Source organism: Crinia signifera, chromosome 4 (genome assembly GCF_055691185.1).
Source record: "Crinia signifera chromosome 4, ASM5569118v1, whole genome shotgun sequence".
NCBI classification, from domain to species: Eukaryota; Metazoa; Chordata; class Amphibia; order Anura; family Myobatrachidae; genus Crinia; species Crinia signifera.
The window spans coordinates 240751560-240778307 of NC_139220.1; the positions used below are offsets into that span (position 1 = coordinate 240751560).

At 43.2% G+C, this 26748-nt stretch overlaps 1 protein-coding gene across 4 annotated transcripts; it reads right to left on the bottom strand.

Annotated features, from left to right (window-relative positions):
- Positions 1-585: 585 nt before the first annotated feature.
- TTLL13 (tubulin tyrosine ligase like 13) lies at positions 586-26699 on the bottom strand. 4 transcript variants are annotated; one of them, XM_083184127.1, is made up of 17 exons: positions 26413-26698; positions 25760-26048; positions 22927-22967; positions 21642-21760; positions 20793-20923; positions 20301-20457; positions 19951-20094; positions 17998-18083; positions 17564-17789; positions 15367-15548; positions 14552-14740; positions 12994-13177; positions 12188-12385; positions 5231-5576; positions 3706-3943; positions 2501-2544; positions 587-984 (listed from the first exon to the last, which is right to left on the bottom strand). In XM_083184127.1, coding segments are annotated over exons 2-16 (2511 nt in total). In that variant the 5' UTR covers positions 26029-26048; positions 26413-26698; the 3' UTR covers positions 587-984; positions 2501-2543. The 4 variants fall into 4 exon arrangements, with proteins under 4 accessions (XP_083040254.1, XP_083040253.1, XP_083040251.1 ...); XM_083184125.1 differs by lacking the exon at positions 2501-2544 and having other exon boundaries at positions 589-984; XM_083184126.1 differs by lacking the exon at positions 2501-2544 and having other exon boundaries at positions 589-984; positions 26638-26671.
- Between the last annotated feature and the right edge of the window lie 49 nt (positions 26700-26748).

The following is a 26748-nucleotide window of genomic DNA, read 5'->3' on the forward strand; positions in this document are numbered from 1 at the left end:
ATAATGTGGGCTAGGTGAAATGAGGGAGATTGCTAGACTAATGAGGGAGAGAAGGATATTGCTGCTATTGCAGAATGCAGCAGGGTAGGCAGCTATGCACTGTAGATATAATTTAAACAAACTCAGAAGCCATGAACATGCCACATAAGACCTGCATCCAAGCAGTACACAGTGGGCCTTATTCTAGCTCACTCTTTCTGACAAAATCCTTCTTAGATGGACAAAACCATGTGCACTGCAGGTGGGGCAGATGTTACTTGTGCAGAGAGAATTAGATTTGGGTGGGGTTTTACTTCAAAGTGAGATCTATATTGCAGTGTAAAAATAAAGCAGCCAGTATTTTCCCTGCACAGAAACAAAATAACTCACCCAAATCTAATTCTCTCTGCACATGTTACATCTGCCCCCCTGCAGTGCACATGGTTTTGTCTATCTAAGAAGGAATTTGTCAGAAAGAGTGAACTAGAATAAGGCCCAGTAATCCCGATTATGAAAGATCAGGTTAGGACATGTTATATAAGGTTACAATAAATAGCCATACCAAGTTACATGAATCAAACCGTCTCCATGGCTCTAATAATCAACTTTTATTGACTTAATACTCTCAGTTTACAACAGTGATATTTATAAAGGATTCACAGTGACCTAAACATTGTCTATAATCTCAAAAACCGACAGTGATAATAATGCTTGTTGCAATCTTTGCCTAGTACAAATCCTCTTATGCTTCCCTGTACAGATATCCTACTAACTAGTGACTGTGCGGAACCAATTTGGCTGTGAAGAAATTGTGTAACATGCTTAATTACATAGACATCAATCTCAGATTCAAGTGGTTTTCTGGCACTAAAACAGTATTTATTTGCTGTTCAAAGATCTCCGGCTTAAGTTATTGTTTTTCCTGTAGGTCAGAGAATTAGTCCCAAATCAGCACTGTTGGAGGTATATGTGTGATCACAGTTGGTATGTACTCAAGTCCATCTCCTAAAATAAAAAATAAAAAAAACTATAACTAAATTTCTATTTGTCATTCCACCCCATAAATACAGTATGATAAACTAAACATGCAAAATACATTGTAACTTTATAAGGTTTATAGATTACTAAATTGAAAATCTTTACAATTCAAAGCGACGGCAGCAAAGTGCCTACAGAGCCGGCAGGATAATGCTGGGTACACATCGGAGTGATTCCCATGGCCACCAAGATAATATCGGCGGTGCCGCGGGAGAACAATATAGGGCATACACCATACCTCCCAACTTCTGTGCTGATGAAATAGGGACACTCGCGCGGCGAAGCCCGAAAAGGGGGCGGGCGTATGTAAATGAGGGTGCGGCTTATGCTAATTAGGCGCAACCTCATTTTCATACGAGAATAGACGCTGTGCACATGCGCAAAGAGTCTATTCTATTAGATTGGGGGGTCTCCCAACTGCCACCCCCCGCAGCGGGACAATGCCTGCCGCGGGTGGGACAGCGGGACAGGACCCGAAAATCGGGACTGTCCCGCTGTAATCGTGACAGTTGGGAGGTATGCATACACAGTGACCGATATCGTTCATTATATCATTCAGTGACTTCACCCACCACCGCTCAGTACATGCAGTCGCTGTCAAGATTGTCAGATTAAGCTTCATGCACAGACTACAGGGGGCGTCGTCAGAGGCGTACCTAGATATTCGTAGGCCCCATAGCAAAAGTTTGTAATGGCCCCCTATTTAGCAACTGATGGTGATAAATGTATGTAAAACATATTAGACAGCAAAGATGGGCCCCCTTCACCTCTGGGCCCCATAGCAGCTGCACCCCTTGCACCTATGGTAGTTACGCCCTTGGGCGTCGTTAATGACCCATGGAGCATGCATCATTAACGATATCATCACACTAGGCGATATGTACACAATATCATAATCAATATCATCAATATTATTATGTAAATATCGCCCAGTGTGTAACCAGCTTAAGACACTAAGGGGGTATTCAATTACCCGCAGCCATCTCCCGACAGGGGAGATGGCTGTGGGGCCCTATTCAATGCTGTTTTTCCCGACAGCATTGAACAGGGGATCTCGAAGAACAAGCCCAACTCTTTTTCAACCTGTTCAGCTGCAGGCAAGGGGGGTGTCTGTCTGCTCTCTTGTTTGCCTTCTCTGAGTTGTGGGACCAACAAGTCTGCACCGTGTCACAACTCGCCCTCTCCTGACAATGTGATTTGCATGTGATAGAGCTATGTACATGTGCAGCTCTTTCTTCCATACCATGGCGTGTTTTTGTCTTGCAGACTTCCATGATCGTACAACTGGGTTATGGGAGGATGAAGTAACTGGCTCTCCTGTTGTTGTGAGTGTACATGCTCCAATTGTGCCTGACTAAAGGTTTAGAATGCTGGTAATGATTGGGGAGCCATTGGTTGGCCATATACCATGTGTAAGATGAACATAATATGTATATTTTTACTGCTGTCTTGTCCTTATAATGTTGGGAGCCGCAAAACTTACCCCCAAGATGAAACCGGTCTCCTTCATGGTCAAGTTTCTTAGTTCTGTGTGTTCGAAATATTTTAATATTAGTTTCAAGTAGTAGTTTGTATATCTGTATGTGTACTGTAACTTATAAATACATGTAGTATGTTAATGAATATGGGGTACTACTGTGTGGATTAACATGAATAAGGGGAACTGCTGCATGGTGTAACATGAATAAGGAGTAATACATTGCAGGGTAATGTGAATAAGGTTGCACTACTGTAGTGTAAATTGAAATGCAGTACTATTGTGTGGCCACGTGCCTTCCCCATGAGACCACATCTCTTTTTCAGGGTGTTCGTTGTCCCTGTTAGAGTATGTGCACACCAATACTTCTTCTGGCACAGGCCAAAATGTCTAGTTACAGCACTGCTTTATGGTAAATAACATCTGTAATTGCTCTGTCATCGCATGTTATGCTACAATATTGTGCACAAATCAGTGTTTGACCGGCACATCATGAGAATTGAAATGACCATAAATAATACATACTCCAAACATACCTTCCAATGGCCTTTATTCAGATCTGATCACAGTACAAATTTGTTTTTAAAATGGGCAAAACCATGTGCACTGCAGATGGGGCAGATGTAACATATGCATAGAGAGTTCGATTTGTGTGAGTTATTTTGTTTCTGTGCACGGTAAATACTGGCTGCATTATTTTTACACTGCAAATTAGATTTCAGTTTCAACACACCCCACCCAAAATTAACTCTCTCTGCACATGTTACATCTGCCCCACCTGCAGTGCACATGGTTTTGCCCATTTCCCAAACAAATTTGTACTGCAATCAGATCTGAATAAGGGCCAATATTTGAGAATATATTTTAATGAAATAAACCCCACCCATATCTGCCTAACAACCCATCTAATCCATCATTTGTAAATTAGAGATGTTGGCTTACTCTAGCTTCAAACATTATAGAAAACATCAGACCAAAACTTTCACATCTGTGTTTGTGAATATTAGAAGATACTTTTAACTCATTAATTTTTTTGCCAGTCTGCGGGGTTAAGTACGAAGTCCTGGCAGCTGGAAAGCCAACGGCCAGAATACTACAAAGGATTACAGACTGTGGACTGAGTTATAATGAAAATGTGCCAACAACACTTGGAAAATGGATGATTTTTTTTCCATAGACAACTATTAATATACAGTAAAATCTCTTTTTACCAGTTTATATTCCAGTTGAAGATACCCATAGGGTTTTGCCTTGAATGATTTGTGCGCTTTGCAATAGTAGCTGAACATGATGAAATGGTTAAAGGTCGATCAGTAGATGAGACCCCCCCAACAGCAGGCAGGAGGCAACCAGTTGACGGTGCGCTGCAACGTTTTCCATTAACAGGAAACAGGTTTTTAAGGGATCCAGCTCTACTAATGCTGGTTGGCTTCTTATTAGGTGGACTTTCTGAAAGAAAAATGTTGGAGTTATTTCTTTTAACCTACTTGGATAAATATTATTGCCATGGGTGGAACATTTTAGGAGGTACTCAATATGGGATTCCGACTGTCGGAATTCCGGGGCTTGTTCGCCCAGCTCGACTGAAACTCAACAGCTGGAATTCAATGTTCTGGTTGTCGAGTGTTGAAAAGTGGGTGTGTCGGCAAAAATGGACACGGATTGTCAAAAAATGGCCGTGAGTTTGTCATCTAGCCCTAGAAATAGCTTTTACATTTTATAGGAAAAAGACAGAAACTATTTCCCAACAAGTATATTGTCTTAAAGATTTATAATTGAAGGAAGTACATACTGGGTTGTATCGATAGGTCGACAGTCAATAGGTCGACCACTGTTGGTCGACTGGGATTAGTTCGGCATGGTCAAAAGGACGGCACAAGTAATACGTCGACATGGAAAAGGTTGAAATGAGTTTTTCACTTTTTATACCTTATTATACAAGTGGTCATAGAGTGAGATTATGTGTCGACCTTTTGCCTGTCGACCAATAATGGTTGACCTACTGACTGTAAACCTAATTACTGTCGACCCTGTGACCCATACCCTAAATACTGTATGTAAAAAACGTAGAAGATGAACTTTCTCTTTTAATAAATAAATTAGAAACTACATTAGTTGAAATTCCATTTGAAACAAGATAGCCATGGCCCTTGAAACTGGGAATTATTCAGTGGCGGCTTCTATCTTGTTGGAGGAGGGGAGCTGCCGCTGGCTGCAATGCCATCAAACCCTCCTCCCTCCACCGGTCCACCTTTGTCCCTCCCGCCACCGCCGCTGGTCCACGCTGGCTCCGACTCCCACTGCTGTCATGGCACCAGTGCATGTGCAGTAGCTTCTTCAGTACTGCGCATGCGCTGGCCCCCAGCTTCTGTGGCCTACTTTGGCAGCAGCCCATAGAAGCAAAAATGCAGTCCAGATGCCTGTACACTTCAGATGACGGGCATCAGGTCTTGCGCGTGTGCAGTATCGGCTTTGGTACGGCGCATGCACAGGCCCCAGATAGAGGCATCCCTGAGGGAGGGTGAATACTGCACTGTCATTTTGGGCTTTTAACTAGTAAATTATAATTGTTTGGGGATATAGGCTTCCTTTAAAAATAAAATTGACAATTTATCAATGACACTTATTTTAAATAATTTCTAATGAAAAATAAATGGGTACAAAATATTCTGCACTGAGTTCTATAAGCATGAGTACAAGAGGGTAAGCAGTTGTCACATATACAGTAGTACTTACTCTGCTCCATCCTGGTTTTGGCACTAGAAAGCTTTATGTGGGTTCCATTATTCACTTGATTGGTAAAGGAACTTGGCTCTTTGGCAGCTCGTATGGACTGAGACCTGTTCCAAGTTCCATTTTTGTGTTGTGCATATCTCCTGGATATACAATGAGTGGCAGGCATTGCTCCTAATGCAGCCAGGAAGCTAGGAATGCCTGTTGGGTGCCCATAATAATTATGGTTAGCTGTGGCACTTGCAAGATTAATGGTCTCCGTGGCTGCATCTCCCAGGCAGGGCAGAGGACCAAAGGACATGTTTCCCTCTGTGTCCTGGCACATATGAAGGGCTTTATTGAACCGTATCTGAAAACAAACAGCAGGAGCCATGTTAATGAAAACCAAATATCAGGTTCATTTTGGGTGGATAACAAACTCTACAGGTGTGAACATGCGCACAATAAATGATAATGGCATGCCAAGGGTTATATTACTATGAGATAAATCTAGAATGTATGGTGGAGATAGGCATGAATACGGGCTCACATTGCATTTGTTTTACCTGTCTTTCAAATTGATTATTGCAGGGGTTCCCAATCTTTTTTTAATCGCTGCACCCTAGAGTATCAGTATTTTTCCAAGGTACCCCTAGGCCCCAAAAATTATATATCAAATTAAGTAGATTGTGTTTATATGTGCTTCTTAGGTTCAGTTATGTGGTAAAGGGCAGAATTCGGTTCTAATTGTACACATTTTATGATTGGCAGCCACCAGCACTAGTTTTGTCCAAAAATAATGATCATAAATAATCTAAATTGGTCCTGGACGACCAACCCACGGCACCCCTGCAAGTGTCCCGAGGCACCCCAGGGAGCCTAGGCGCACAGTTTGGGAACCACTGGATTATTGTCATCACAAAATGTAAAGTGGAATAGTCTTTATAGTGTAGTAAGCAATTGTTCACAAATTCACAATATGTGCTTATTTATTTACACAAAGTATATATTTTGGGGTACTTGTTTCCTAGCATGGCCACAATCACGGGTGTCATTTTTAGTGGTCTGCGACGCGACCGACGCGATGCCCCCGATTTTCCCATTGAAATGCATTGTAAAAAGTCAATATCGCGTCGGTCGCGTCGTATGCGGCTAAAAAAGGCTTAAATGGTCCAGACACGATGCCCCGGATTTCCCCATAGGGACCAATGTTAAATGCCTCAATTTAGCCGCGATGCCCCCGATTTCCCATAGGAATCAATGTTAAATGGCTCAATTTACCCAAATCATCATAGGGAACAATGGTAAATGGGCCATAAAACCCAAAAAACACCCCTGAACCGTGAAATGTCCCCCCAAAAGTAGTTGACGCCACCCCACTATCAACGCGAACCCGAAGCGTGGCGAGCGCAGCGAGCCCGCGAGGGGCGGCGGTACGCGTCCTCCGACCTTTTCATACCCCCACTATCCACGTTGGCGTGGAGTTGAGAATAGAATAGTGTGGCGAGCCACCGAGCCCGAAGCGTGGCGAGCGCAGCCGGATACCTTCACAGGTAAACGCGTCCCTTCGCGGGCTTCACAGGTATCCGCGTCCGCTCGCCACGCTTCGGGCTCGGTGGCTCGCTGCGCTCGCCACACACACGCCACGTGGATAGTGGGGGGTATGAAAAGGTCGGAGGACGCGTACCGCCGCCCCTCGCGGGCTCGCTGCGATCGCCACGCTTCGGGTTCACGTTTATCGTGAGGTGGCGTAAACTACTTTTGGGGGGACATTTCACTGTTCAGCTGTGTTTTTTGGGTTTTCTGGCCCATTTACCATTGTTCCCTATGATGATTTGGGTAAATTGAGCCATTTAACATTGATTCCTATGGGAAATCGGGGGCATCGCGGGTAAATTGAGGCATTTAACATTGTTCCCTATGGGGAAATCGCGATGTCCCCGATTTTTCCTCACGATGCCCACGATCATGATCGTTGTGGCCGTGCTAGGAAACAAGTACCTATTTTGGATTTAACCTTCTGTAATGCTTCAATAAAAGAAAGCAAAAAAAAATAGAATTTATATATAGGCCCTTATTCTGGTCTGTTCGCAGCAGGTCTGCACCGATGTTTTTATACTGCAAATTTCTGCACCCAGACCAGAATATGGCTTAAAATATCAAAATATATATATATTTTTAAATGATTATTTCATTTATTGAAGAAGTAAAGTTATACTGTATGAAATAGTAATTGGCTCCGTACTTACTCTTTTTTTTTTTTTTTAGCATATCTTTATTTCAAGTTTCAAATTATATCATACAGTATAGACATGGGAGCATAATCTTGCTCCACATATCCAGACATACATACTCTTAAGGCCTATACACACTGGGCGACTTTGAGCTGCAAGCTGCTGAAAACAGCAGGTTTGAGCGGCTTTCAGTTCAAAGCCGCCCAGTGTGTATGGCCCAGCGATGAGCGGTGAGCGCTGCTGTGTGCTCCTGCATCATTACTGGGAAAGCCATTCATCTGCTGGTATTACCAGCAGATGCACGAATTTGAGGATGGCTTTGCATAGCACTGCACTATGCAAAGTCGTCCTCTCCCTGCTGACGATGCCGGGCAGGGGAAAGCCAATCAGTGTGTATGCACTGAGCGGCTTTCCCCCCAGCGATGAACGCGATCATCGCTGTCCACTCACCCAGTGTGTATATGGACCTTTACTCTTTTAAACAATGAACCAAATTTAATTTATAATTGGGTTCAACTAGACTACACACAGCCTGCTCGATTGCTGTGGAATGTAAAATAATGATATTAAAAGAGCATAATAGGAGGATGGACATTTCTATCCTAAGTGCACCAGTTCCAAAGTGTAGTTAGAATTTAAACATCATTTTGATGTTACGCCAATGTTAAATTGGAGGAAAACAGGAGAACATTCTAAAAAATCAGTAGTACAGAAAGACTGTTTTCCAACAACAAATGTGAGTTCACTTCACTTCCAGAAACACGTATAAAACTGTATAACCTGGACACTGCACCGAACTCCCTGCTTTGAATACTGCAACTACTTACTGTACTTTCACTTACATTTCGGCATATCTACAGTCATGTCCTTCTTATACAGCCTCCATCCCTATATCCACTTTTCCTCCCTCTGTTTAAATCAGTGGTAGCCAACCCTAGCCCTCGAGAGCTACCAACAGGTCACATTTTCCAGACAACCTAGCTGCTGCACAGCAGCACTCATTAATCACTGACACATTTTAAAAGATACACAGATGGAGCTAATTAGCTCACTTGTGATTCTGTGAGGAGACCTGCAAAACATGCACTGTTGGTAGCTCTCGAGGACTAGGGTTGGCTACCCCAGGTTTAAATCATCCATTCTATTCTCTGTTTTTCTTCAACTCTATTTCCCATCTCTATTAATCCCCCCTACTCTCCTATATCTTTTCATCTGCCCCTCTTGTGTCTCCAGTCACCCCTATGCTTTGCTTCCCCTCCTTCACTGTTACCCATATTCATTCACCATATTAGACCTGCTCCTTCCCTTCTCCTCTGTCACCTCAACTCCATCCACAGCACACTGAACTCCATTTCTGCCCACCTCCTGCAGTTTCCATTGCTAGTTTAGGATCTCAAACCATCACTACACTCTTTTGTCCTGCCCTCTAAATTAATCTTGCCTCAGTGCTACAGCAACTCTGATAATCCCGTTCACATTTCTCCCACAAACTCTCTCCATCTCTCCTGTGCACTCTGGGATGCCAGGTCTTTCTGTAATAAGCTGGTCTGCACCCATGACCTTTTCATCTCCATTTTTCTGAATCCCCTAGCCATCACATAAACCTGGATTCCCCTCTCTTAAACCACTTCTCCTTCTACTCCCTCCTCTGAGGATTCCCATTCACACACACACACACACACACACACACACACACACACACACACACACACACCCAGGTTCAGGGGTTGTGGGCCTTCTATCCTCCAGTTACTCCAATGAACTTATGCTCTCATAACAATACCTTACTTTCTATACATTTGAGGTCCATGCTATATGCATATTCCAACCTGGTCACCTTCCGGTAGCTGTCATTTACAATGCCCCTGGTTCTCCATCCAAATTATGTGATAACTATGCTTCTTGGCTACCTCACTTACTGTCTTCGGATCTTCCCTTCATTATCTTAGGTGACTTCAACATCCCAATACATATCCCACAGACTCCTCTGCCTCTTAACTCCTTAACATCACATCATAATTTGGTCTCTCCCAGTGCACCTCCTCCCCCTCCCATGTGAGTGAGCACTCACTTGATTTGGCCTTCACTCACCATTTTACTAATATTTTTTATTACTCCAACTCTCCATTATGCTTCTCTGACCATCTTCTGCTCTCTTTTATCTTATCCCTCTCTACTTCTCCATCTCTACCTCCTATGGAAACCAACATCGTCCCTGCTCAGCTCAATTCTCTCTCCTATTCTCGCTCTCCCTCCTGTGCTGAACAAGCCATTGCCATATATAATGCCTTCTTTACCTCTGCTCTTGACTCTGTTGCTATGACTAGAACTAGGGTGGTGTGGCCAGAGTCGCCACACAGAGATCAGGTTGCCTCAGGGGTAGAACCAGCTGTTACTGAAATTACCATTTGTCATGCACCCACTGTATTGCTCTTATTAACGTGCACCCAGATAGTTCAGAGGAGCAATGGCGACAGCAGTGGCAATGTGAGCCAGACCGACTCAACCATTACTCTTACTATGCTGAAACATAGAGCTCCAGCCGAGGGCGCTGACCAGCAAGGAACACATGCTGCATGCTGTCAGCCATTTATCCTGATTCGGAGGAGTCAGGACAGAGGAGAAAGGTTTCTGCCACGACTAGGAACAGTGAGTGAGACAGCTGTTTTGGGTGCACTGTTACCCTGCCCTGTTCATCTTATGACCAGAAATGCCACACACGCTCATAAATCATCAACAGCCTGCATTCAGCAATCCTTACTGCACACTGGCTAGGTACATGCATAGTTGCCTACCCTCCTGCATTCTGCAGGAGACTCCCTGAAATAGCAGCAATCTCCCTCATTAGTCTAGCAATCTCCCTCATTTTACTTAGTCCACATTACACTGTAGCATTTTTTGGGGGAAAAGGAATGAGAGATAGATACATTTACATTGAATCATCAGCACCATTTCCCAGCACTTCACCAAGTATAAACTAACTGCTTTGGGGCTCTTCTACATTTGTATATAAGTAATTTTAAAATATTCCTCTCAGATGTAGCAGTACACACCCACGCTTCTAGGTGCCATGTTCACAATTTCTTTTCACAATCTCTCCATATATGGAAATAGACACGCCCTATGGGTGAAGTATGACACGCCCCCTCAATGGGGCGCTGTGTAAAATTCTACTACCAACTATATTCTCCCTGAAACTAGTTTTCAAAAGTAGGCAAGTATGGGTACATGTCTCCTGTCTTGCTGGACTATACTGTCTTAACAAATACTCTACTGTCCTGCCTGCATCAGCCTCCCAGTACTTTACCTTATATGGGTATGTTGACCTTCATAGGTTCAACCTAGTGACCTTAAATAAACCACCTTTGTCAACTCCATGTCTTACTGTCTACTATAATGCGCTGCAGGTTTATAGGTACTGTGGCACACAGGGCAATAATCGAATGTCCACACAGATTTTGCTAAACCACTGGGCTGTAGTTTATTCACCAACATGTCAGGATGGTACAAACAATATCAACTGTGGCTCCAGCAATCACAACAGCAAAGAATTCCCGTGACCTTGTCACTGTCTATATACTGGTCACCTAGCTAGTCACTGGCCAGCTGAGGGCAATTCATTTTTCACATGGGTGGCTAGTGTTGGGATTTTTATTATCCTTCAATAAATTAAATTATCATTTATAAATGGTATGTTGTGTTTACTTAGATTGCCCTGGTCTTACCATTTCTTTTGAAATCTGAAACAATTACATTTGACCAAAAAGCAAAGATAAAATAAATCTGTAAGGGGGCAAAAACTTTTTCATGCCACTGCAATTATTTCTGTCAAAAATATCAAAACATTTGCTAAGGCAGTGTGGAGCTATTGCAGTGATGCTAAGCAGTGTCTTCATACCAAGGATACAGTTGTTAGGGGTGTGGCTTAATGAAAATGATACTCCCGCAACCACTATGTAGGCGTGGCCTGCACTCTGAGCTACTATTATGCTCCCAGAACCTTTGTTTCTAACGAATAGACGCTGTCCACATGTGTGCAGCATTTATTCACCTCATTTCTTACAGGAGACATTCCCACCACTATCAATGGTCTGCACTCATTTTCCAAATAACGATCAGTAAATTATAGTTTTTTCTGTTGTTTATAACCATTGTTTTGATGGAGTAAAATGTTCTCCCCAACCTCTACCACTCTTATCCTTTTTATGTTAGGTCTCATGCCTTACTTTGTTTTCTTGCGGCCGTTATTAAAAAAAAAAAAGATATTTATATAGACACAGCTGCCTATATGTTAACATTGTAAGCTGTAGGTAGTATTATTATTATTATTATTATTATAATTTTATTTATAAGGCGCCACAAGTGTTTCGCAGCGCCGTACAAAGGAACAATACAGGGAGACAAAAGCTTGGCATAACATTGAATAAATAACAAAAATACAGTACAAATAAAGAGCACCACAGTTCAATACACATTACAGCTTAAATGTAAGTAGTGAGGACCCAATCAACATACAACTAGAGGCTTGAGGCCAATGATGGAGATGAGTATGAAGATGGTCACTGAGTGTTGGAGTATAGGAGAGCTGTGAGTGAAATGTGAAGAGAAGTGGGCTTTGACAACAGGAGGGAAGAGGGCCCTACTCAGAGGAGCTTACAATCTAGTATCCCACACAAAGTTAGGCAATGTATGAATAACTCTAGCAGGAGCCCAAAGCATTCTTACATGGTAGATATTTATTTCATACTTGGTTTCTTGTTTGATCATCTAGGAGACTGTAGTCCGGAGATCTGGGTTCCAGAGTGCTGAGCAGTCTGCTAATATTATCCACTATCCCTAGTCCTCGTATGAGTTTTTCCCTTTGCTGAAGGCCTTGTAGTCGCTCCATTTCCTCTCGTTCATCAATGTCTATTGGTTTCATTGAGTCTATTTTTACTTCTGCTGCCTAGATGAAAAAAGTGACAGGGATTAAAAATGGCTTGTTAGACATGAAACCAACAAAGCAAAACCTAATCATCTGCCTAAAATCCACATTAGTCTATACCGGGGGTTCTCATACTCGGTCCTCAGGACCCCACACAGTGCACGTTTTCCAGGTCACCCGGCAGGTGCACAGGTTGCACTCATTACTGTAGACACATTTTAAAAGATCCACAGGTGGAGCTAATTATTTCACGTGTGATTCTGTGAGGAGACCTGGAAAACATGCACTGTGTGGGGTCCTGAGGAGCGAGTTTGACCTGTGGTCTATACTCTATATGTAACATAGAAACATAGAATTTGATGGCAGATAAGAACCACTTGGCCATCTAGTCTGCCCCTTTTTAAACATATTACCTCAAAACATATTTGATCCTTGTTTCTTTTAAATTGCTCTACTACATTTAACTTTACCACCTCTGATGGGAGGCTATTCCACTTATCTACTACTTTTTCTTTGAAGTAATTTTTCCTCAAATTTACCCCAAATCTTCCTCTCTCTAGTTACATTTGTTTTTTAATGTAAACACTATTTATTATTATTTGTATATAAGTACTGGATGTTGGCTGCACCTTTCTCTCTGTGGTCCTACAGATTCTGGGTTGAGTAGTAGTTGGTGGCCTCCTTGTCACCTTGTATGTTACAGGCTTTTCCCCTGCTGACTCTCCTTGTAACATATCCTTACTCTCTCTCTTCTTCTTCCCAGCTGGTATTTCCTTCTGTTCCTGTTTAAGTCGAAGTTCTTCTAGTTGTTGCCTGTAAGGAAAAGTGTTCCTAATATTTTATGGTAAATATGGTAATGACATATCACAGTAATGCCCCGTACACACGGTTCAATTTGAATGGACATCGAATGGTTTTCAGACGTATTCTATGCCGATTCGTTTCCGATGCATGGCCCGGGGCATCAAAATCAAATAGAAAAATAGACTGGGTAGGCCAGACGGTACTTGTGTATTATCACGGTGCCTACAATGTTCATTGTACTGCATCGCATGCAATATAGCGGCATGCGATGCGATTTTTAATTGTACAAGCACCCTGATGGGCAGATAAAAAATCGGGTCGGTCGCATCGCATGCGTGCTAAAAAATCGTATGCGATGCTCCCGACGCGATGCCCCCGATTTCCCATAGGGAACAATGTTAAATGCCTCAATTTACCCAATTCAACAGGGAACAATGTGAAATGGTCCATAAACCCCCCAAAACACCCCTGAACATAAAAATGTCCTCCCAAAAGTACTATACGCCACCCCGCGATCAACGTGAACCCGAAGCGTGGTGAGCGCAGCGAGCCCACGAGGGGCGGCGGTACGCGTCCTCCGACCTTTTCATGCCCTACTATCCACTAGGGCGTGGAGTGAGAATAGAATAGTGTGGCGAGCGCAGCGAGCCACCGAGCCCGAAGCGTGGCGAGCCCCGCGAGGGGACGCGGATACCTGTGAAGGCCGCGAAGGGACGCATTTACCTGTGAAGGTATCCGCGTCCCCTCGCGGGGCTCGCTGCGCTCGCCACGCTTCGGGCTCGGTGGCTCGCTGCGCTCGCCACACTATTCTATTCTCACTCCACGCCCTAGTGGATAGTAGGGCATGAAAAGGTCGGAGGACGCGTCTCGCTGCGCTCGCCACGCTTCGGGTTCACGTTGATTGCGGGGTGGCGTCAACTACTTTTGGGGGGACATTCCACTGCTCTGTGGGTTTTTCGGGGGTTTCTGGCCCATTTACCATTGTTCCCTATGCTGATTTGGGTAAATTGATCCATTTAACATTGTTTCCTATGGGAAATTGGGTCATCGCTGGTAAATCGCATCGCATCGCATCGTTCAATATCGTGTATGTGCATTTGTGGTATCCGATGCGATGCAATCCGATTTTTATACGGAGAATAGCATGGTGCGCAATTAACGTAGCGGGCGCCCAGATAGGAAACAAGTACCAGAACAAAATTTAATGCTTTTTGCTTTTCAGGAATGAATCGCAAGCAAAATAGCACCTAGTGAACACCCATTAACTATTCCGCCAGAACAGTGACATTTAGCAACCAACAGCTACACCGTCCTGAGGTAAAAGTGACGGGGATGATGACTGCGGTGTTGGCATCCTCTATTACAAAGTGTGTGAGACATTACCTAGCACACTCTTCTCTGGCCCTTGAAGCGGCAGTTTCCTGGAACAGAGACCCGCTGTGCTTGAAGAACTGCTCATATTTGGCTGCTTTTGCATGTGGGTAAATACGCTGATAACCTCCCAGGTGGCTGTCTTCATATTTCTGTACTTGCTCCAGCCAAGCGGCCTGTGTACTTTCCAAATGCTCTCGTCTGTGTTAAAAGATTGTATGTAAATATAACAGCAGACAGCTGAACATCCAGGCTTACTGAACTGAATACACATAACAGAGAGTAAACGGCAATGAAAAATGAATCAGCTGTTGTAAATGTTGTCGATCGTTTGTATGCATTATACTGTACCTGTGGACAGGACATGTTACAAATAAAATAGATCAGTATAAAGTGCGCTGGTATTGGGCTCCACCACGATTGTACTAGTCCCTTGTGAATTTGATAGACTTTGTTACAACCAAATCACATTCTGTGGGTCCCTCAGAACACTTGTGAACCATTGGAAAATATGTCTGGATCCAGAATCATGACCATCATTGCAGATGGCCAGCTGATCAATCTCAGTTTGTGCAACTGGCCAACACATTTGGGGGTTTCAAAGCTAGGAAGTCTATGTGGTGACATGCAGACCCTTGGCGCTCCCCTCCCAGAAAATGGGGGCAATGCATAGAAAATACCTTGAGCAGCTGCAGATTCCGTATAATCTGTGTGGGACACAAAACATTCATCTGTCTCTGAATCAGTCCCATAGTCTAATATTCATATTAGGGCTATTTCATGGACCACATAATAACATGAGTGAAAGGGGAATGTGTCCTTGTTACCTAGCTTCCTTTTGGGGATTGCGCTGCAGCAAACGCTCCTTAACTCTACGTTTGTCTTCTTCAAGAACCTTCCTTTTGTCGCAAGCCCGGAGGTTGATCAAATTAAGTGTATCATACAGCAAAAGATCTTTCACTTCACGATCCAAACGTGAGTCCGTAGTAAAACTTGGGGAATGATTCACCTGTACGACAGAAATAGTTATTAATTATTCACTATTTATATATATATATATTTATTAAAGAAAAACAGATAGATTGATGGAACCGCCCTGAAATGCTACAATCAACATAATTTTGGTAAATACATAACTAAATTATGTTCTGCATTATTACTATATTATAGATAAGGAGACAGGCGTGTGTTGGGAAACAACACGGTACTTGTATACTATCACGGCTCCCACGATGGGCATCGCACAGGGAAAAAGCGCATCGCATGCGATCGCATGCAATGTCATTTTTCACAGAAATCATGGACATGTGTTGAAATCATGTAAAATGCACCCCAAATGTCATTTTTCACACTGTACCACCCCCACTATCAACGCCAACCCGAAGCGTGGCGAGCGCAGCAAGCCCGCGAGGGGCGGCGGTACGCGTCCTACGACCTTTTCATACCCCCACTATCCACGTCGGCGTGGAGTTGAGAATAGAAAGTGTGGCGAGCGCAGCGAGCCTGAAGCGTGGCGAGGGGACGCGGATACCTGTGAAGCCCGCGAGGGGACACGGATAGCTGTGAAGGTATCCGCGTCGCCACGCCGACGTGGATAGTGGGGGTATGAAAAGGTTGTAGGACGCGTACCGCCGCCCCTCGCGGGCTCGCTTCGCTCGCCATGCTTCGGGTTGGCGTTGATAGTGGGGGTGATACAGTGAAAAATGACATTTGGGGTGCATTTCACATTATTTGAACACATGTCCATGATTCCTGTGAAAAATGACATTGCATGCGATGCGCTTTTTCCCTGCACAATTTTTGCACAAATGCGTTAAAAACCCGGTAAAATCGCATCGCATGCCATTAAATATGGCATGCGATGGGAGGCGTGATAGTATACAAGTACCAACAACACATTTTGGATAAAGATAGAATCATCGTAAATAATAAAAAAAATTTTTACTTAATACTTTTTTATTGTTAATATTAAGTCTGATTGGGCAGCACTTTCTTTGATCAAATCTGTGTGCAAATAAAACCTAATGCTGGGAACAGAGGCGTCAGCGGTCTGGTGGGATGCAATCGGCAGGTCAACAATAAAAAGGTTGGCAGTCGACAGGTAGACAGACCACTTTTGGTCGACAGGTCATAGGTCAATACACAAAATAGGTTGACATACTTTTAGTCGACAAGGTGAAAAGGTCAAAGCATGCAATATGTCACCATGGGAAAGGTCGACATGAAAAGGTTTTTCCAAAACAGGTGGTTTTTCATACTTTACTATCCAAGTGGACATAGATTTAGATTATAATAGTGTGCCAAGCGGTACCCTTATACTTATACAACATAGACACCCCCAAAAAGTGAAAAGCTCATGTTGTCCATTATCATGTCAACCTTTACCTGTCGACCATCTATGACCTATACGCAGTCTGGTGACATCCAGTGCATGTAATGAAGGTTATACGACTGGCATGTATGATCTAATGCTTGTGGCATATGAAGGATGTTTTGGCTTTAGACTGACCAGCTGGCGCTGAAGCACAATGTACATACCATCAGTAAGTTACATTGGCACAGCCATCTGGCAGTCACCGTAAGAACTTTACCCCCACAGTACATTGGGACAGGTGATAGCTAACAAGCATGGGATAAATTAGGCCTTCATTTTAGTTGCAGGCTGTCACCTCACATCTGCAATAGAACTTCCACCTTAGTAAATGTACCCCACTGTGAGAGATCTCACAGTGCATGGGCACCAGATAAAATACCTGTCGGTCTGAGAGGCATTTTAACTGTACATGTATGTCCAGCATAAGTGGCCAATGCATTCAAATAGCCCTAGGTCCTTGATGGCTAACCTTGACACTCCAGCTGTTGTTGAACTACACATCCCAGCATGCTCTGCTTCAGTTTTGCTTTTTGACCATGCTAAATCTGCTGGAGTGTCAAGATTAGCCATCAAGGCCCTAGGTAGTGCTCGTGGTGGCTTGAGTCTGCGGCTACTCTCTGTGGGCATGAACAAAAGACATTCAGTTTTACCTCTAGTATCCAAGGCTTTAACTTTTTATCCAGAAGGATGTCAAATCCTAGAATCTCGAAGCAAGCACTGCCAGCAATATGGTTTGGGAAGCATGTGCGATAGTTATGTTTCAGGATCGGGTGGGCAGAAAGGAGAGTCTTTATAATGGCATCTTCAATGTCCTCCCAAAGTTTATTTGTGTCATAACAGTTGTCGTCCAGCCACCTCCTCAGAGTTGATAGTTTTCTATAAAATACAAATGATTTGGTCAAACAGTTGAGTATGGTCATATGTTTCAGTGCTTAGTGAAGAGAACCAATAGCCAAACAGTAAATTATGCTCATGACCTTTAATTCTAGTTTGTGCTTATGAAATAAAACCTAAAATAATAGTTGTTATACAATGAAGCTTTATGGGAGTATTTCTCATGACCGTATTCAGCCATTTTACTTACCGTTTACTCCCTGTTAGGTCATCTCTGATAAAGTTTTCATTTTGTTTGTTGATTGCATAATTGGTCAGATGCATGCAGACATCTTCCTGTCAAAATAATTTAAAGATTATATTATTTAATTTGCTTTTACATTTAAAACATAAAGTTTATTTGTTATTGATGTCGTCAAAATGTCTCTTGATAGAGGTGAGTTCATGTAATAAGGGTTTCCTGGTCTGTGATGATATTAGGAGTTATTATCCAGTATATGCTGTGGAGCCACACAAAGATACCTTTATGGGAATATGGGGCCTTTATTTGAGGTCAGTATAGGTCACACTAGTGATTGTCTCCTTTTGAAGTGCTGAGATGGTACAGTCTAGAAGGTGCTGTTCCACAAACCGTTATATGAACATAGGGCATTGTTGAAAGGTCACTGTGGTGACTATGAAAGCCGAATGGACATAGGAGGAGGCCTTCTGATTGACACACTTACCGTGAAAATGGGATTCTACAGTTTATGATTTTATTTACAGACAGCGCTATTATGTGTGTTCTATGTGATTGAAACACTTAAACTGTGGTCCCATTGTTGAAAAAATGCGCCCACAGTCCACAGGACGCCAGGGGACGGTGGCGGGGTGACAATTCAGCGGGGGGGGGGGGGTAGAGACGGAGTGTTGCAAGGGGTGCGGTCTGGACCGGTTGCGAGGCAGGATGCTACAACCCTAAAGATGGCAGTGATTTGCGATTACAGTCACACCAAATAATGAATCGCAAAGTGAGTGACAGGAAGACAGCATTTGGGGGTGGGAACGGGGAGTGGTAAGGTAAATGCAGGTGTGTCATGGTCATTCAGACACAGTTTTGTGGGCCTCCATAAATAAGCAGTTGCTCTCTTTCTTGCCACTGGACAGTAGCTCAGAGTACACGTCTTCTCAGGAACTCAGACTCTGTATCATGTCCCGATTTGTGACAATGGCACCAATGTATCAGCAATTATATGCTGTTAAATGTTATGTGAGAAAGAAGATTCCCACACCAGGATATGTTCCCAAGTTATAATATTAGTGAGAGATCAATATTTTTTTCTATATGTATTTGAATCACACAATTTCAACTTGAATTGGTGCTGTCCATTGGTTTCATGTATACGAAATTGGTCAGAAGAAAGCAAGGGAAACCAATTCAAAGCGGACGCACTCTTCCCTCCACAGAATAAATGTTCAAATATTTTTATATATCACTTTTAAAATCCTTGAGTTTGGTATTATGTACAATACAATATATAGAGGGTATATTACCCTTTTAGTTTTATTTGTTCAGAAAGCGCCCCCTTACAGGTTTCCCTTGCTTTCTTCTGACCAAGAACGGAAATGATGTGACGGCTCTGGGGGTCCCTATGCTCAGGTTAGCCTCTGCCCATATTAGCATAGAATCACAATGGCATACTGGATATGGCAAGATAACAATGGCAGCAGCAAGAATACCCACATCTTAATGAGCCTCACTATGCCACAAAGGAGCATTTGTTCGCTTCAGCGTTCTTCCATCGGGTTGTAAATGCTGAATAATATATATATTTTTTAAGAAAACCTGCACCGCTGACACCATCCAGACAAACAGTTTCAACCTTTCAATAAATGATAATAGTGTATTAAACAATAACATGTGATCAAGCGCTGCCGTGCCATGTAGGATCCGCACGCTAAGCTCTGTCAGTTCTCAATAGCTCAACATCAACTATAATTACATGGCATTGGATCCAATGGGGATTGATGTAATGTGAGAATTGGAACATAATCAAGTTACAAGTTAATCCGAGCCCTCACCTGACATTTCTCACGTATACTATCATTTAGAATCTTTCATGCAGAAACAGTTGTTGCTGTTTGATTTTTTTTTCTACACACTAATGAATCCGCCCTCAACAACCTTATATGCTGCCTCATTAATATTCCAAAGAAGCTTTACCAGATTATTGAGACTTGGTTCTGTGTAACTCATAGTTGCAAAACGCGCCAGTCCTTCCTTGTAGATAAATATGCGCAGGGGTTCGCAAGATGTCACAAGGACGTATATCCGCAGGTCAAATTTATACCCGTCAATGAGGAATGGCTGTGCAAAAAATATTAATAAATGTCACGTTAACAGAAAAACTAGAATAGTCTTTGCTTGTACTATGAGGCCTGTGAAAGTAAAATAATACTTTTATTCTGAATATAATACATGGTTTGTGCACATAAAATAAACAAATCTTTCTGCATAATGCTTTTGCCTATTTACTTGGCTACATATCACTAACAACATATAAGTATTGTTACCTTGGTGATATACTGCTGACAGATCATGTGATCCCCATGTTTGATGTCCTTTAAGTTTTTAGACAGAAAAATGCCCTTGCCTTGACAACCACTATCAGGCTTGCAGATGTAAGTTTTATTTTTCTTTGTTCGACAGTAGGCCTGTAAATCACCATAACTGCAGTGAAGAGAGGTCAAAACCATTGGTATAAATCATACAAACACCTTTAACCAATGATAGATATATGTTTAATTCATAGCTACAATACTGTATAAACTGACAGGGTGATGAAGTGTTGCCTTCAAATTTCTGTCTCATTCAGGAAAGTGTTTAGTATATCTTTCAATGGGACTTTTTTATTTATTATTATGAAGGGAGACAAGGTTATCCATAAATAGACAAAATTAAGGGAAATGTATTACTTTTTTCTCTGAAGCTTGCATGCATTACATTAATATTAGTACTCTCTACCCTACAGGATGATCCTCTCGTGCTGTACGGACAGTACTCACTCCGCAGGAAGGCACCATGTGCGTGGAAAGATGTTGTAGTCTTTGGGAAAAAGCTTTAACAGTCGATTCATATTTCTTGCGAGCAAATCCTTTCTACAGATCTCACTCATTCCTGGGAAATGGTTGATTTTCTGTCACAAAAAAAGAAATTTATATATATATATGTGTGTGTGTGTGTGTGTGACAATAAGGAGAAGGAACAATATATCATAAAATAATTTACTGAAAAGAAATGCTCACATACATCGAAAAAAAAGGGTTAAACTGCTTGCCAGCCTGTAGAACATGATCACAGCATAATGGTAGACAGTCATTAGGTCGACACCATTAGGTCGACATGGGAAAAGGTCGACATGGGTCTAGGTCGACATAAGAAAAGGTCGACATGGTCGTTAGTTTGACAGTTCATTAGTTCGACAGTGTCTAGGTCGACAGTCAAAAGGTCGACATGGAATTTTTCACTGTTTTTTGAGCTGACATGTGTCGACAGGCAGTATTTCATGCCCTACCATCCACTAGGGCGTGGTGGGAGAATAAAATAGTATGCCGAGCATTGTGAGGCACCGTGCCAGATGCACAGCGAGTGCAGCGAGCGATGCGATGCACTTTAAACTGTGTCCATGTCGACTGTGTTGACATTCAGGTAATAAAAACAGCAAAAAAAACATGTCGACCTAGACATTGTCGAACTAATGACCTTTTGACCTAGAACCATGCCGACCTTTTCCCATGTCGACCTAATGACTGTCCACCATCATGCTGTAGACCAAATGATCCCAACCCCTACCTATATACACACACACATTTTAAAGGTGTCAATGGACTCATGCTCTTTGAAAACAGACTTGCCTGAAATCTCTTCATGTCCATTACACGTTCTAGTGAGACTGAGCAGTCTGTCCAGTAGACCGTCCACTCTTCTTCCTCTCCAACTTCCTTCAGTCCACAAAGACGTGCGGCACGACGCACTGAAACACAAGCAGGTGCCAAGGAACAGGGATCAGACACATGCAAAATTCAAGGTGCAGCTTAACTTTTGAAGAAAAAGCGCCATACATTAGGTGTGTGATCCTCCGAAGCAGATCTCTGATTGGCAATGAAAAAATTCAGAGCAGCAGATATCGATGATGCATCGGTGAATAAGGACAAGAACAGATGCTAAAAATCCTCAACATGCTGATTTTGATATTAAAGGGGGGGGACAAAATCAGAAAGCGTTGAATATCCCTGCAGGCATCGGGAGAATGGGGAATTGCCCTGATTCTCCTCTGATGTATGGGTCCCTTAAGCTTCACATCCTTTGTATTTACACTCTTTTCACATTATTTTAGTTTCACCTAAATGTATTTTTGTGTGAGTTTTAGTGAAAAATTGCCCCATACCCTTTAATTTGCATTTTATTAGTAAGCAGATCCCATTTTCCATACGTAATGAAGAAAAAAAAATGTGAAAAAAAAAAAAATCGCATTGGGCCCTATGATAATAATGCCAGCTTCAGCTGGCGAATCACAGGGCTCAAATGCGAACTGGGGCTTCTGCACACCTGGTCAGGGTGATCAGTTGTAAAACAGAATTTAAAAAATCATTCTCACCTCCCCAGGGTCCAGGGATGGCTGTTCTGGTGATGGACGCCAGTCTCCAGGACATCCTGCTGTGCTGTGACCATGGTGCAGTAAAGTGACAATGTAAAGTGGCAGGTCACTTTACAGCACAGGACTCACAGAAGAAAGAAGTCCCAAAGAGATGCAGGAGCCGATCCCCGGGTGTTCGCGAGTATAAATCAGTGGAGTTGGTGTCCTGGCACGTGCGGGGGGTTGTCACAATGGGGAGAGGGGGTACCAGAGGCGGCACATACGCAGTACAGCATTGAGGTATTTTTGGTGAAAAATATCCCAATATTTCTACGTTGACCCATCGCAGGTACAGAACTTGCGATAACTGATACATCCATGTGATGTATGCAATTATCGCATTGCAAGTTTGGCCGATATTATCACATCGGCATTCTCAGATGTGGATGGTGAGAAACGGACCCCATAATATTTTTCTTGTGCATACAATAAAACTGCAACTGCCATGGAGTAAATTATAAATAATATTGAAAACATGAAATTGTAATGTATGGAGGACTTACCACTTTCATATTTGCAGCTTTTTAGATTTATACCAATTGGTCTATAAAATAAATGAGAGACACAAATTTTGGTAATTTACACAGGTAGCATAGAATAATATAATGTTGATAAACAGCCAAACTGTACAAAAAAAAATGAAAATGTTCAATCCTGCTACTAAATAAATTGTAAAAGCACAACGTAATATGCTGCGCTATATAAGAAACAGTTCATAAATAAATAAGAGTATGGTACTGATGTAGCGCCCGTCATTTATTGCCGGCGCCCGCAAGATCCTCCCCTCTGGCGAGCACCGGCGGGCGGGGATTGTGACACCTGTGCGTCTCACGCGCGTCCCAATATCACGGCAGCTGGGCAGTGTCTCCCTGCCCGTCTCTGCTTCGGGGGAGACGGGCGCGGGGGGGGGGGGGTGTCGGTGGGGAGGTGGCGGACGGCAGTGTTGCCATGGCACACGCGACCGTTTCTTGCGCGCAGCCCCCTGGCGGCTGGCGGGGGCTGGCGATAATTATTGCGGCAGGGTACAGCAACCCTGCTGATAGGGTTAGGGGTTCGGTAGCGCGTGCGTCTCCTGCACAAAGAGGGGGTGTGGACGCAAATGCGTCTCATGCACAATAAAGGAGGCATTTGCCAGTGCTCCATGTTACATACTGGCAAATGCCTCCATTTGAAATCCACACCAGCCCGAAGCATGGCTAGCGCAGCAAGCCCCGCAAGGGGACGCGTTACGCATCCTCCCGACCTTTTCATACCCCTGCGAGGGGACACTGATATATGTAAAGTAATTCACGTCCCCTTGCGGGGCTCGCTGCGCTCGCCACGCATCGGGCTTGGTGGCTCGCTGCGCTCGCCACAATTTATATAATCAACTCCACGCCAACGTGGATAGTGGGAGTATGAAAAGGTTGGGAGGACATGTAAGGCATCCACTCGCCACGCTTTGGGCTGGCATGGATAGTGTGGATGTTTCAGGAACAGATTCACACCTGCCATATCATACGTCTGAGACAGTAATGATAACATGTGGTAACTGTTTTTTACTTGTGTAGTTTCACAGTGGCAGCTTACGCTACGTTTGAAGATACTACGCTGATTCTTCCAGGGACGCTCAACTACGCTGGGCGCGGGAACACTACGCTCATTCTGACAGGGACGCTAAGCTGACTACGTAAGAGCCGCAGTGAAACTACACAAGTACCAAAACAAGAGTATGATGGGATACTGAGAAACATCTACAACCTTTTTCATAATCACTGAAATATACTCAAATCAACATAAAGAATCATTAAGCCGTACTTTTAAAATACAGTATGAAAATAGCTTAGATTGTATAACTCAATGTAATCAATGTATGAATTCAAAGTTAATCTCATAAACCCTTAATGTCTACAGGAAAAAGGGATCATGTGGATAGGAGTATACTAAATTAAGGCACATTCCTTCATAAGTAATAAATGTTACAATGGCCCTCCGTGGTTATACGTATAGTAAAAGTTCGGGAAAGTTGACTTACTTTTACAGTATCTTTGTATACAACTTGTGTACACTTTAAGTGCGATAGGGCCTGATTTACTCGCAATGCCGATATAAACTTAAATTTCTGAAAACCCCAACAATACATGTATTACACAGAGTACACTCATAAATGTGCTATTGTGATCAACTAAGAAGGTAACAAAAAGGTGGGTCTGGTATGGCGGTCAAACAGTCAGGATAGAGATGGTCAGTATCCCTACATACATTGAAATCCCGACTGCCGGTGCTCCGACAGGGGGGCGAGTGCAAAGAAGCCCCTTGCGGGGGTACTGGATGCCCACAAGGGAGAATAACTCCTGTCTGTCGGGCATTTAAACAGTTGGGATTCCGATGTCGGAGTATGGACCGTCAGAATCCCGACTGTCAGGCAGTCATCTGGCACCCGCTATGACAGGGCTAATGAAAGTTCCAATGGTGTATAAGGACGCACCAACTGGTATTACAGCGTGCACAGTGTTAAAAGTTTGCGGTTCAGTCCTTGCACATTCAGCAGAAAATTTGCACAAATTGGAAGCATGCGCTTTTGCCGGGATACGGTCATTAGGTCTACAAGCATTGGGTCAACAGTCATTAGGTCGACACCAGTAGTAAGGTCGACATGGGTTAGGTCAACAGGATCATTAATTCGACACAAGCATTAAGTTGACATGGGGAAGGTCGACATGAGGTTTCTCACATTTCATGCCCTACCATCCACTAGGGCGTGGTGGGAGAATAAAATAGTGTGCCGAGCGTAGCGAGGCACCGCGCCCCGAAGCATTGCGAGTGCTACATTTCAGTGTCCATTTCTACTGTGACAAAAAAATTTGAAAAAACCCATGTCTACCTTTTGACTGTCAACCTTCCCCATGTGTACCTAATGCTTGTGTCGACCTCATGACCCTGTCGACCTAACCCATGTCAATCTTCAAGCATGTCAACCTAAATGCATGTCAACCTAATGTTGTAGACCTTAAAGCACGTCAACCTAAATGCATGTCGACATAATGGTGTTGGCCTAATGACTGTCGACCAACATGCTGGAGACCTAATGATCCATTCCCCTTTTGCCTACAACTCAGAATCAGGTTTATATTATATTTTTAGTCATCATTAAATCTGACAACAAACTACATAAAAATTGTTGTTAGATTTAAATGCAATTTGAAGTAAATTCCATTGATTTATCTGCCTCCTAAAATGTGCGACCTGAGTGATATCTGAGGTAGGCACATCATAGGCACACAATGATGAAATGTTATCTTTTTGCTAGAATGCACTAGTTTCCCCTATTAGATATGGCTGACAAAGGCCAAGCACCTGTGTTTTTTCTTCTTTTTCTTTTTAGACTGGTCTGTAGTGTCGGTACCACAATCTATCTTTGGTGTTTCCAGGATATTGGACAATGTATCCAGATTTGGTCTTTCTTCATGCAGATTAGTACTATCAATGTCTTCATTCACAACTGAGGGTTCCAAGTCTACCGGGGTGGTCTCACCCAAACTTTCACCCTCGGACTCATCTTCATCCTCTCCATCCTCTCCTGTGTCATCATCCGATACACTGCACCCCTGTGAATCACCTTTCATCTTTTCTGGCAACACTTGGGCTGTAAAATAAGCAAATATTTTGTTATTAAAGACTAATATTAAATGAGCAAGTGCAAGGTCTCATTAGGATATTAAATCACATAATGCTTTAATCACCTTATACTTTCACAAACAATATTAGATTGGGATAAAAAAGTAGATTTTTACATTACACAATCCCCAAAGTACAGTACTATAAAACCCATCTGATGATATTCATAGTTATATACGTAGTGAATGGTATAGGTATTGAATACGTATTGAACTCAGACATTCACTGCTACTCTGCTGGATGATCAGTATAGTGAACCACTGCTGACAAATGTTATACTGTATGTCTAATTACTGATACAATGCAACACAGATAAACTTAAAGACATTTACCTAAGGGCTGCAGCCTGGATGCCGTGACCCCCTGTTACTCAGCGGCAGGTAACGTGACCACGTCTGTGCTATAGCCTCAATGCTGCAGTAACTATGGACGCTTGGCCGTGTGTCTTCTCTCTCCCGGTACACTGCTGCTATAGCGCTAGTAGTGACCAGTGCACGGAGCCCTGCCGCCTGATCAGCCTTAAATAATTGATGTCGTCCCGGTCAGGCGCCACTAACCGGCCAGAGCTAGCGCCAGGGGACAACAACTTAGCGGTCGCCATGGAAACCGGCACAGCGGCCGCGGGGACTGGGCAGGGTGGGGGCGGGGACTGTGCAGGAGGAGGGCGG